Here is a 13,700-nt window from a genome sequence, read left to right on the forward strand (position 1 = left end):
AAAATTTTCATACTTAATCTATCACTAACTGTGACTTGCAGTGTACAAGTGAAATATGTCAAAAGGGCCTGGTTTTCCAGGGTGGGTGAATTAACTGCCATAATGTTTCAACCACTATCATGAACACATGCAACCACTTTGCCTAGCTTTTCGGCAAATGATGTCAGCTGTAGGTTTCTCTGAACAATTTTGTGTCTGTAGTAGGGCTGTAGATTCAGAGTCAGAAGCAATTACTGTAGTCATAGTTGGAGCCTTTAATAACGTACTGACTCTGACTAAATGTAAATTATAGCAAAATGTGTCAAAATTTCCAATTTCACATATACTAATTCAAATAAACTATTTTTTTCTTCTAGCCTTTTAATACAAATATAACCTCTTTTTAAATTAAATTTTGTGTTTTCTTTAATATTACTCAATGTTTGTAAGCAAAATCGCCAGAGTCGAATGTTTTGTGTACTGACCTGTAGTACCACCAATTTCTTTTAAGCAGTGACACGATTTTATAATTTTTATTTGCACAGTCCACATGCTAATACAAGTCAATGTTGATTGGCATGCTGACTGACTGTGACTAACTACCAGTCTTCCAGAATTCCAGCTCTTGCATCTCTTCCGTAAAATGGCTCAAGACAACTGATTAGCTGGCTTAAGGTTTGGAAGTAATCAGTGGACTGTTTAAAATTCTAAATCCTATCCTTGTTGAACTGAGTAGGTGGCCGAATGAAAATTCATATTTCCTAACAAACTGGAAAAAATATCAAATAGGTACCCAGATAAAATATATTAAGAAAAATCCCACTTTGTAGATTAAAGTATACTATTGAAGTAGGCTACTGTATATTGTAAAAGGAAAATCTTTTCAAGTGCTTATCACCTCTTCACAGAAAAATGTAAAAAAGAAAAATACACAAAAGTCCATACCACATGATGATCGCCACAAGTCTCATGATAGCTTCATTAAGGCAGTCAAAGAAATCTCGCAGTGCTTGGCCTTGCTCCTTCATATTGCCAATGATAAGCCCAAAGCACATGGAGAACACCACCAAACCCAATGCATTTACACCATTAACTGTTCCAGGAATAGGAATGATTTCTTCCCTTTGTATTTCTTGGGTGATGTTTGTGAGGTTGAAAATTGAGTCATTAACTGTCATTTTAACATGGATGATTCTCTTCCCATATTGTGTTTTAAACTAAAACAGAAACAGGCAAAAATTAGAATAAATATGTAATACAACAATAATTTAGATAGATGTGAAATGTATTAAGACATGATGACAGCACCTTGAAAATGCAATGTACATAAAACATTTAGAAGAAATTAGATCTTCTACCTTTAGTTAGTGCAATACCTAAAGTGTTACTGCATATTCCCTTCATCCATCCACCTACCCATTTTCTGTACTTTCTTCTTTAATAAAAGGACTAGTGTTTAGGTGTTTGTCCAGTTGCTATGCAGCTGTCATTCCAACAGATGCCACATCATAATTCTTTGCAAAATTAAAATACATTGCAATTGTAATTTCAACAGGTGGCGCATAATAAACATTACCAGTGCTTTTACAAAACAATACCAAATGGCATAAGACATATACATTGCATTCACTATTCCAACACATGGCACATCACAAGAATTTGTAATAATGCATTTTATTACTACATGCTTTGCAAAATTCATTCCAATAGATGGTGCACAGCAAATGTTAACACTGAGGTCTACATTGATTACTTAGATTTCAACCCATTTACTTGAGCTAGTAGATAAATAACTACTTAATATTCAGATACACATTTTATCATCATACTGTACTCAACATAAACATAAAATAATAATAATAAATTGTATTCATATAATGCCTTTGCCATGCTCAAGGTGCTTAAAAGTATGCCATAAGCAAAAACTATTGCTTTTGATGGGCTTATCCTCTCCTCAGACTAATGCCAATTAGATTCACGGCTGGAGCAGAAAAACAGAAAAACTAAACTCCACACATTATTAAGGATAAATGCATGATTTTTTTCTTTTCAGCTTGTGGATCTTACTAACAGATAGCTGTATTAAGTTAACAGCCTCTATTCTAACCATCATTATTCTGCTGCTCATGTCATAATTTACAAACAATGAATATTGAATGGTTTTCACATACTAAAGATAGAACTCAGAATCTGTTTTTTCCAGCTGAAAATAGAAAGAATAAGAAATGGTCCAATTCTTATTTTCTCACTAAACTGAGCGATGTAAAGTGATTTGTAATTATTTCCTTACATTTTTCAAATTTGTAAATGAATAAAAAGGTAAACTGTATTACAATTAATTAATCAACTTTCATTTGTTAATTACCACTAAAGCAGCTGCATTTCTACCAAATGTGGTTTAATCATAGAAAGATCACAACAAGAAAACCTCTATCTATCTATCTATCTATCTATCTATCTATCTATCTATCTATCTATCTATCTATCTATCTATCTATCTATCTATCTATCCCTTTGTTATAAATATAAACTATGCAGCTTGCAAAGGCAGTATGAATGATAAACTTTACAGCCAACATACTTGAGATTGGAGAGTGTTGCGTTATATAATATGCAAGATGTCATTGAATGCCATATTGGAATTAGGAGTCGAATACATAGATAGTTGGTATCCTATATGTATACTGTATTGCAGAAAGAATACATAACATTAAAAAAAGAAAAGTTAGGCATGCCAAAATGTTGTGGCAGAAAATATCTCTGTTATTATGTGCAAAATCTATAATGAAAATTGTTCATATGACATTTCACAAGAAAACTTCAAAAACTACATTCAGTACTCCAGCTCGAAAATGTGATTCAGTCCTAGCAAGAAAAAATAACTGATCTCAAAAAATTTGACAAAAAGACAAAATTTTTCTCAGTTTTGATGACAGTAAGAGCATTAGAACTAATGAGCTATTCTGAGCCAAAGTATGAAGTACCTTCCCATAAAACAATCACAAAGAGGAAAGAAGTAGGAATACAAACAAATAGCTAAAACCATGAAAGTGAAGCACCACATAATTTAGAAACACAATTAATTAGGGATGGCAGACTGACTTTTACTAGTTCAAATAAAATATACTTAAAAACATTTAAATGCAAAAGCTTAATGAAATGTATAGGGTGTTTGTTTGCATTACTCTTCTATGACGTGAAATTCTGCTCAAGATTATGGGAATCACACATTTTATTAACAAACTAGCTGTGTTACACAGGAAATTTTCTAAGAAAATGGTGATACACTTGTCCTTGAACTATAAAATTTAGCAAGAAATTGACTTTGATTATTCTTTTTGCACTAGGTCAGGTCAAATCAGATGAAGTTGGGGAGCATGCACTGGTGCACTCTGCGAACATCATTGCATCGTCGGCAAAGTCAAGGCCTTTCTTCACCAACAGATGCCCCAGAGCCACTGGACCCCACGACCCTGCCCAACACCCAGTCCATGCAAGCACTGAAGAGGCAGGAGCAAGAATCCACCCTTGATGAACCCCACAATCAACTGGGAAAAATGCAGAGGTTGCTGCCACCACTCTGCACAGTATTCACAGTACCACAATCCCACAAAGTTTCAGGATGTCCCACAGGGCAGCTTAATCAACAGTCAAACGCATTATGAAAAATCGACAAAGGCCGCAAAGAAACTCTGCTGATATTCACATTTGCACTACATGAAAACCTTTAGTGCCAGGATGGGGTCGATGATAAACTTCTTAGGCGTAAAACCAGACTGGTCCAGACGCTGGTAGATGAACAAGTGATCACGGATCTTATTGAGGATGATGCGAGCAAGGACCTTACTTGGCACTGACGGCAGTGCTATCCCCCTGTAGTTGCTGCAATCCTGACGATCACCCTTCCCTTTCCAGATCGGGACAACAAGTCCTATTTTCCAGTCAGCTGGGATGACGCCAGTGTCCCAAATGGAAGCAAAGATTGTTTGCAATATAACGATGACATCCTTACAACCAGCCTGAAGGAGTTCATCCCGGATACCACAGATCCCTGAAGCCTCCCTACCCTCAGCTAGTTCACCACCTGTGCAATTTCAGTGAGATTGGTTGGTTCACAGCTAATTGGAGGATCAGCCTCAAGAACTGTGGACCGAGAGATGTTCAACGTCCTAGCCGGAGGATCAGCTTTAAACAGCTTCTCAGAGTAGCCAGCCCAGCAGGGCATAATTGCAGCAACATCCATAAGGATCGTTCCATCACCCACCCTCACTGCGACAGATCTGGATGTGCGTAATGCTTTGATTCCTCTGTAAGCAGGATGTGGGTCACTCAACCATAGATGGTGTTTCACTTGCTCACAGATTTCTCTAACAAACACCACCTTATCTGCCCTCAGAGCCCTCACAGCCGTCTTTCTTGGTTCCCAGTACATACTGGAGTTGCCATTAGGCCATGGGCTGTGATTCCTCCTGATCCTGGATATCATTGCACCTAATGATGTTATTTGAAATGCACAGGGCTATTCAAAGTGAAAGTGCAGATTTCAAAAATGTATTTCAAACAAATTGTATAAGACAAACACATTCTGCACATCACTGGATAGAGGAAAGTTAAAAGTTTAAAAGTCTGCCTAAAGGTACCAGTGAATGCCTGCACCGAATGCTTTCATACAAGATGGTGCCCTGACTCATTTCCACTTGGAGGTCCAGCATTACCTGAACAACACCATTCCAGAACGATGGATTGGAAGGGGTGGACAACAAGATCTTGCTCATCCTCTATGGCCTCCCTGGTCTCCAGACCTTACCCCCTGTGATTTTTATCTATGGGGGTACATTAAAGAAAGAGTGTTTGTTCCACCTATGCCTGTTAATCTTCAAGATTTTTTACATCAAATTGAGGAAGCTGTAAATTCAGTAACTAGGGACCAGCTGACTCGTGTGTGGCAAGAAATGGTCTACCGTTTTGATGTTTGTCGCACTACACATGGTGCTCATGTTGAGTGCATGAAACCTCAAGGACCATAGGACCAAACTTTGAACTTTCCTCTATCCAATGATGTGCGGAATGTGTTTCTGTCTTATACAGTTTGTTTGAAATAAATTTTTGAAATCTGCTCTTTCACTGTGAATAGCCCTGTATTTTCTTATAGCACTGAGAAAATGTCCAAGTGTGAAGCAAATACACAACTTTTATCAGGCCCTGGAAAGTCTTCAAAAGATGATAATTTGGCTTTTCCACTTTTGCAACATATTCCTGGTGGCTCAACAGGTAATTTCAATGCACAAAATTCATGGACCATATAAGAATGTCTTTATTAGATTCAAAATAAATGTGTGAATTTCAATTAAATTCATCATTGCAAGTTTTGAGCCAATGCAAACATCTTCTTTGATTTGTATACCAAACAGAGGCTTCTCTGTTCAAACCAATATGTTTTGAGGTATATTTAGTATATTTAGTAACAGCAGCTCTAATTTTCTGAATGTTTATGTGCATATTTAACAACCACAACTCTATTCGTGTTATAATTTTTGTGCATATTTAGCACATGTCAGTCTCTTTCCTTTAAGATTTTTAGTATATATTCACTTTAGGATTGTTTTATCATACTTAGTAACTGCAAGACTACTAATTTCAATTTTAAGTTTGAGCAAGATCAGTAGTAGCACCAAGTTTGTAAACATTAAAACGTCTGCCACTTAAAGATCCTGTGAAGTACAACCTTTTCACTAGCCAATTTTTTACCCCAAATTTAGCAAATAACACACCATTTCTGCAAACTTCAAATATACCTGTAAGAATTTTTGATGCAGTTAACAATTTGCAAGTATTAACATAGGTTGATGGATTTTGCATAAAATTAATTTACATTACAATATCATCGTGATTTTCTCCATTTGTGTTATATGAAGAAACTCTGTATCATGCCCACTGACTCAAATTTGATGCCGAATTTCCAAACCTAATACATCCCTACCATATTCATACAAGACAATAAAATAAATTCTTTTCATCTGCCTTTACACATACTATATGGTGTGGAATTGGTACATTATCAGTTAAGTGTTTTCAATTTAATTCATCAAAACCTGTACAATTTGAAACAGGCATCCCAGTTTTTTTGGCATAATTTTACCCTTCCTTCTACTTCACAGCTCAATCCTGTGTCATTTTCCTGTCTAAGACACCTCCCCTTCTTTTCTCATTTGTCTAAACCAGGGGTCCCCAACCCCCGGTCCGCAGCCCACTACCGGGCCGCAGCCGTCTGACAGCCGGGTCGTGAGAGAACTGCCGGCAACTGAGACTCACTCAGACTTTTTAGAACGTTTCGCTGGCGGGGCTTTGCAGTGGCGCAGAGAGAGGAGAGAGACTGAGGTGACAGAGTATTACAACAAAGTATTTTTATGGTCCCGACAGTTTCCCATTATAACACGAGTCTATAGAAATCTCGTTACTATGAAGTACACTTAGCAGATACTTTCATTACACCGAAGTGACCTTGAAATGCTTGAACGAATCATCCACAGAGCAGTTAGATCTGTGGTCGCAGCTCAGTTGTGCACATTTGCACAACGATCCCCAAACAGAAACGTAAAAAAAAAATTTCTTTCTTCGAACTTTCCTCGTACTGTTTTTTTTGCTGTTTTTGTTTTCTGTGGTTTTCAGTGATACCTTTTGCTTATTGCTTGTCAACATTTGAAAAACATCCATTGGAATTTAACTCATTATCACCCTCCTATAGAAACGCCAGACACGAAAAAACGATAACAGTGTTAATGTTTGTGATGTGCAATCTGTTGGAATGACAAATGCAACGCATATGTCTTTGTTATATGCAAAAAAAGAAGAAAAATCACGGGTTGCAAACGTATGCGAACTGCTTAATAACTTAATAATAATAGAAATTTAATGTAAATTGTGTATAAAACTGCCTTACGAACCCGCCCCAAAACCTCAATCCCCCCCCACCCCCCCGGTCCCTGGAAAAATTTGCTTCTAGTAAAGTGGTCCTTAATGTCATAAAGGTTGGGAACCACTGGTCTAAACCACTCATCTGCTAGACACCTTCACTTGCATACATAGGCACACTGCAAAGAGACCACAGAGTAGTAGCTACTCTTTCTCTTCAAGCTTCTGTCAATGCTGTGCAGCACGTTAGCATAGTGTACTTGGTATGGTATTATTAGGGACAAAAGTGAACAAATAAAAAATGTGTCTGCTAATTTTTTGTATCTATGATGTCACCAAAATTTAATCAAAACAAGAAAATCATTTTTAAGATTTTGGGTTATTTAGATTTTTCTGTTGTGGGATGGGGCTGATTACACCTTTCTTAGTGGATACCTCAGACCAAGATGTAAATTTTAGATTTTTAACTAAGTGGAAACAGTTTTTGTTGATGACTGAGTGAGTCAAATTTCCATTATACAGTATAAGTATGTGTGAATAGCTCCCACTCTGCCAGCTTTGCACATCTGAATATTGCAATTTTTCTCCACTGTTTTTCACAAAAATTATCAACTTTTGTCAGGTTTCAAGAACAGCCATTTTTTAATAAAACCACAAATTATCAAAAGAAATTGAGATCTGGATGCTGACTCAGCCAGTTCAGGAAATTAATGTTGTTTTTAATCAATTTCTGTCTAAGTTTGGTTTTATTATTGGAGTTGTTGTCTTGCTGGAAAACAATTTATGAAGGTGCAAGCTTCTTGCAGATTGCATCAGGTTTTCTTCTAACATACCAAGGTTATTATAGTTTTGCCTTTTTATATTAGTTTTTATTTCTATATTTTTTCTGACCTTACTTGGAAATTCAGTTTACTGTAGTTTTAGTTTTCCTTCATCATGTATTTTTAGTTTTAGTTTAGTTTTTATTTTACAAAGACATTTCTATTTTGTTTTTATATATATTAGTTTCAGTTTTAGTTTTAGTAATTATGGTACGGTTAAAGAGCTACTATGGAGTTTAGTTTTTGTGTCACAATGAGACAGAACTGTACACTTAACGGGTTTGGATATAATATGAATTTAACGTTAGTGGAAGCTTGCTACACTACACAACACACTTTACTATTTGGTTTTGTTTTTGTCTGGTAAAATATTTTCAATGTCATTTGTCCTGAACAAATCCGCGCTGACAGTTGGCACTTTTTTCTTTTCCTTTTATTGCCCAGAATGGGCAAATTTGTAATGAACTTTAGGTGAATTTTAAGGTGTGAGGGTTTTTTACTCTAAATGTCTACAACACACGACATCTCCTGCTCCAATGACAATGTGCATATAATGAATGCCTTCAATATTTCATTCTAAAATCTTAAACACTAGGCTTTATTATTTTCTACCAGCCATATTGATCTCTGATTCCATCTCAGGCACAAACAATTTATAGAGAGCATTTTGCACCTGCAGGCCTGGAAAGATTTAAAAAAAATAAGAAAAGAGAATCTACTGTGTTTTGACAGGTGTGACCATGAAAATCACAGGGGTTAAGGAAGAACAAGGGTCTTAGGCTTGAATCAGTGTGCAGACCCCACCTAGCTGTATTGAGGGAAACAAAGAAAAACAAGCATGTAGTGTGAAGGTTAGGGGCAGTGAGACATGAATAGCCCATCATAAGAACAGTAAACCCTTAATGAGCAGAGCAAGAGCAGGTAATAAGAGTATGGACAGGCACAAAACGACAGAAACAGCATCTGAGATTAAGAACAATTTATACATTATCTAAACCTGTTCATCCATAGCAGGATCGCAGGAATCTGGAGCCTACCCAGCAGGTTTGGATGCAAGGCAGGAAAAATCCCTGGTATACAATATGTATGATATGGCGGATGTTAAGAGCAAAAAGAATATGATATTTCAACTATCTGATTTGAGAGGGAGAGAAACATTGAAAAAATGGGGACAGATATTTTAAAGGATAATTCTGCTACTGGATTATTTTCATAATATCAGGTATTCTGAGCTGTGAATATGAACTAAAAAAGATAAATTAATAAATATAGAATAAATACAAAAACAAATTAGTATGTTTAGCTTTTCACCACTTGGCAGACTCTCTTCCCCCACCTACCAGTAGTTCAGGAGAGATATTGCCAACTCAGGAATTTTACAAGGTTTGTATCACATTGTTGTTAAACAACGTTTTTAAAGCAACAATATGCTGATCTTGTATGATGACCTAGTCAGTCTCTCGATCAGTGCCATTTTATTTTCAAAAATCGGGAGTGGCCTCCCCTCGACTTTCTCGTGTACTCAGATATGGGGATGGACATTTGTGGAGTAAACCGCATGACAATGATTGTATTATGTACATTAAAGAACCATTAACAACAAATCAAATCAAATTAATAATATATTGAACAATAAATCGGACCCTGCAGCTGCATGAATAAAAAAAAAAAAAAAAAAAAAAAAAATCGAATATGTGTTCAGGTAAAGTACCACTTCCGGTTAATGGATTTGGGCCAAAAGTTAAAACAAATCTACAATTCTGATATAACAACCACATGCCAAACTTCATCCATCTATCTAGTTGTGTTTTTGAGATATCGTGTTTATACACACACACACACACACGCGCACGCGCACACACACACACACACAGACATGATTCCAAAAAACGGCATTTTCTGACTCGGGGAGGTCCAAAATGTCAAGATTCATCAAAATGTCTAAGTCGATTTTTTTTTTCTGATTAGTATAGTTTCTCTATACTTTGTATACTTCGAGTGCGAAGTGGCAGTTGAATTACTGTCAACAAAAAGCAGGCACCTGAGAAATAAACTGAAACGTAACTCATTCGTGATTTTTCTGTCCATACGGTAAAGTTTTTGTTGAACAGCATAGTCCGATTTCAGGCATTTAAATTACATCTTAATATACTGTACAACAAGTGCAGAGAAAGGCAGCATGTAAATCGCTTTCTATTCCACAGACTACACGCGTATTCAGCTCGCTCTGTCACCGCAAATGCAGTGTGAACACCCGCCCACCACCACCAGCTAAATGTTGTAAAGTTAAATGTTATAAAGGTTAAAAACTAACAGCAAGAAAATTAATTCAAAAACGAAAACTAAAATTATGTTTAGTAAGTTATTATTTTATTTCCGTTCAGCTACTTTAAAAATTTCATTTAGTTTTAGGTTTTCATTTCAGTTTTGTTAATTATTTTATTTCAGTTTATGAAAATGTTTTTTTAATAATAGTTTCAGTTTTGATTTTAGTTTTCATTAACTATAATAACCTTGCAACATACTTTCCTGTATTTTTCTGCTTTTCTGTTGTACGCGCAAGTCCCAGGGCTTGCTGTATTAAAGCATCCCAAAAGTGTCAGACTGCTACCACCATACTTCGTGGTAGGGATGGTGTGTTTTTGATAAGGTGCATTGCTTGGTTTATGCAAAACATAAGAGTTTAGCCTGATAACCAAAAGACTCATTTTTGGTCTCATCAGACCACAGAACCTTCTTTCAGAAGCCTTCAGAGTCTCTCATGTGCCTTCTGATAAACTTGACAGAATGTCATGTATGTTGTTGTTGCTTATTTTTCATTTTCACTGTGACATTAAAGAGTCCTTTTCTGTTAATCAATGTTAATAAAGCCAAAGTAAATCCAAGGTGAGTCTATGTTATATAATAAAATGTGAAACTTCCAAGAGGGTGAATACTTTTCATAAGCACTATAACTGTCATGAATAAAGACCACACAAAAGGATTTCAATTAAAATAAAGCAGTATCTGAACAACAAGCTCTTTTTTTCTTTTCCTAAAGCAGTTGTTGTTTATACTCTTCAAAACCATGAATGAAGCTTCACTTCTGTGTGAATCCCAGCTTCCTCACATGTGCAATCCAGATTTAGATCCCACCACAGATGGACAAGGTAACAACTAAGCCTAGAATGAACACCATTCATCTTGGGGCACACTCACACAGACATCTCTACTTAGGAAAGCCATGAAAGGTTAATAACACTAGTCACTCTGATGATATATCTTTAAATTTTGACAATAAACCTGACTGGATACAGAAAAGCGAAACAAATAGTTGTGAGAATTTTTTCTTTTAAGTCTTGAGTATGATGCAAGCTTTGCCTCCCATTAAAACCATTTTCTACTAGACAACCTATCTTTGGAAACCTATCAAAAAGCAAACAATCTTCCAGACACTTTATAAAAACATATTATTCAAAACAATGCGATTGTAAACATTTTCAAGAAAATATGTAATGCAGAAAAAAGAATCAAGTAAAGGGATATGTATAAGCATCAACTGTCGAGTACATTACCCTTTTAATAGTTATGGCCAGTCTAAAGTTAATTGATGAAGTTATGGTTCAATGAGCAGCATGCAGATTTTGGACGAAGAGTGTTTAATACATGAATGGATGTTTAATTTCCTACTGTCCTGTCTGAGCGTATAAATTTGACATTATGTTTAAGTGTCAGTAAAACACTTTTTTTAAATTAATACCTAATCAAAAGAAAAATGATTTCATTTATCTTTAATTATTCAAACTAGTTCACTTTTCAGAGTAGTAAAAACATTTTGTAAATGAACACAACTAATTCCTAAAATCACTATCTTACTGAAATCTGTCACTATTGAGGGAATCATTTCATTTAAGCGTAGCACTTTGAATCTTAGTAGAATCACTCTTTTAAACGTATAAGAGGAAAGTAAAAATGCTGTTCTTAAAGTACAAAGCTTGTCAACTCTTTATTACTGTTGTTTGGTCAGCAGATAGGCACAATATGAACTATCAAACACTATTATGCACTGGAAATATTCATTCCACAATTTTGTATGTTACATAGAAGATGAGCTTTAGATATACTGTACATTCTTCCTCAAAACCTTCTGATGGCATCACCCAGTGCAGAGAACACTTTATGTAACAAAATCAGCTACCACCACAGGTCTTATTTCTGGAAATTATTTAAGTTATTACAGGTAGACTGACAGGTAACAAAAGGTGCTAGAAGATCAACTCCATCAAACAGTTATGCAAAACAATAACCTAGACTTGGGGTACAAGTCATAATATTATTCTGAGCTTGTCCTGTACGCTAGTGAAATATTATAATTACTTTATTTCTATCTTCTTTTTTGGCAAAATAAAAATTTTGCCAAAAAATTACTTAAGCAAAAACTCAAATTAATTTTTAAAGTCTAGTTAACACTACATTTTGATAATGCTAAGCATAATGCTTAAACTTTTTGATAATATTTTTAGTGTAAAGATTTTGTGACAATAGCAGAATAGAAAGCTATTGTACCCTTACTTTTTTGCCTCTTTTTTTTGGGTGGAACTATTTAACATACGCACAGCACAGTGGCATATTCATTGGTACTGCTTCCTTTATGATTCCAGCATGGACTGAATTATTTGGCTTTGCATACTCCCTGCATCATTTTTGAACACATTCACCTGCCCACCCCAAACGTCTGCATATTAGGTTAAATAAAATCTCTAAATTTTCCTTTATGGGAAAATGAGGGTGTCCCGTTATGGATTAACATCTCTCTTGTTCATTTGTCGAGAATGTTGCCTTCAATTCAAAAATTTGATCCCATTTAAACATACTTCACATTCTTGTGAGTCTGATTTTTTTGAAAGTAATTATTTAACAATATTTTACCAATATAATACTTGTGCTTTGACAGTTGTGAGCATGTGACCAGATAACTAACATGGGGACTTTGCAACCAGATTAATTTGAGATTTTTTATGGACGTTTTAATATTGATTGCTGTTGTTCAGAACTGGTCTCCTGTAGACCCTCACTAAAGCTTACTGTATCTGAAATTTTGTGATCTCTGTTTTAAATAAAACCACAAGATTAACATTTTTTTGGACATCTCTTCAAATAACATGATAAAGTAGCAGAAAAACACATTTTTGGGTGAAGTATTCCTTTAATAATGCTAATTATATACTAGGTTCTAATTTAATATTATGGTAGTTAAAATTGTGATACACTAAGCAAACTTTTTTTGGATATTTAAACAACAGGCATTATAAATGTAGGACAGGCTTGTTGTTAAGGCAAGAAGAAGGCAAGGAACAATGAAATAAAATGAGAGCTACCTTCTCTCATGGATGGATGAATATATTGCAACTTCTAAAAACTCCACCAATTTCAAGGACCTGTAAATCACATTCTTTATGTAGTGACATCTGTCACAACTTTAGACAAGTTAATTACACTTTTTAAAAATGACAATATGCTAAATTATACATTGTGGAAAATGCTGCAATGCTCCTTTAGTATATATTATCCTGTTCTGAGATTTAACATATTAAGTAAAACTGAAAGTGTAAAAGTTAGCAAATGTAGTATGTATTAGGCAGAAAAAGAAATTATAAACCACAGAAATATTTTGGTTATTAAGTTGAAATACCACCAGTATACTGTTTACTTTGCAATTATAAAATCATCCTCCCATCATAATTATAGATGTCCCACAACTATACCTGGATAATCAGGTTAAGAGAATAGGTGGATGGAAATTTCAAATAATTTAATTGGTATCAATTAAAAAAAATCTTTATCTTTTTTTGCTATAATGATTGGAAAACAGTTGCATTTATTAAAATGTACTTTTTAAACTTAAATCTTCACACCTGGAACCTATATTTCAACTTACCTGTTGTGTACAGGCTTGCACCAGGTTAGGAGGAAACATGTTTCTAGAATAGAAAAACAAAATTAAATTAA

At 35.1% G+C, this 13,700-nt stretch overlaps 1 protein-coding gene across 1 annotated transcript in view; it reads right to left on the reverse strand.

Annotated features, from left to right (window-relative positions):
* LOC114652203 (excitatory amino acid transporter 1-like) overlaps nt 1-13,700 on the reverse strand; it is a 73,930-nt gene that overhangs the window by 17,748 nt on the left and 42,482 nt on the right. Inside the window, exons 5-6 of the mRNA XM_028802455.2 lie at nt 13,630-13,672; nt 925-1,196 (exon numbers count right to left, since the gene is read on the reverse strand). Of these exons, the coding sequence (XP_028658288.1) occupies nt 925-1,196; nt 13,630-13,672 (315 nt within the window). The remainder of the gene's footprint in view (nt 1-924; nt 1,197-13,629; nt 13,673-13,700) is intronic.

The sequence above is a fragment of the Erpetoichthys calabaricus genome, chromosome 5 (assembly GCF_900747795.2).
Source record: "Erpetoichthys calabaricus chromosome 5, fErpCal1.3, whole genome shotgun sequence".
NCBI lineage: Eukaryota > Metazoa > Chordata > Cladistia > Polypteriformes > Polypteridae > Erpetoichthys > Erpetoichthys calabaricus.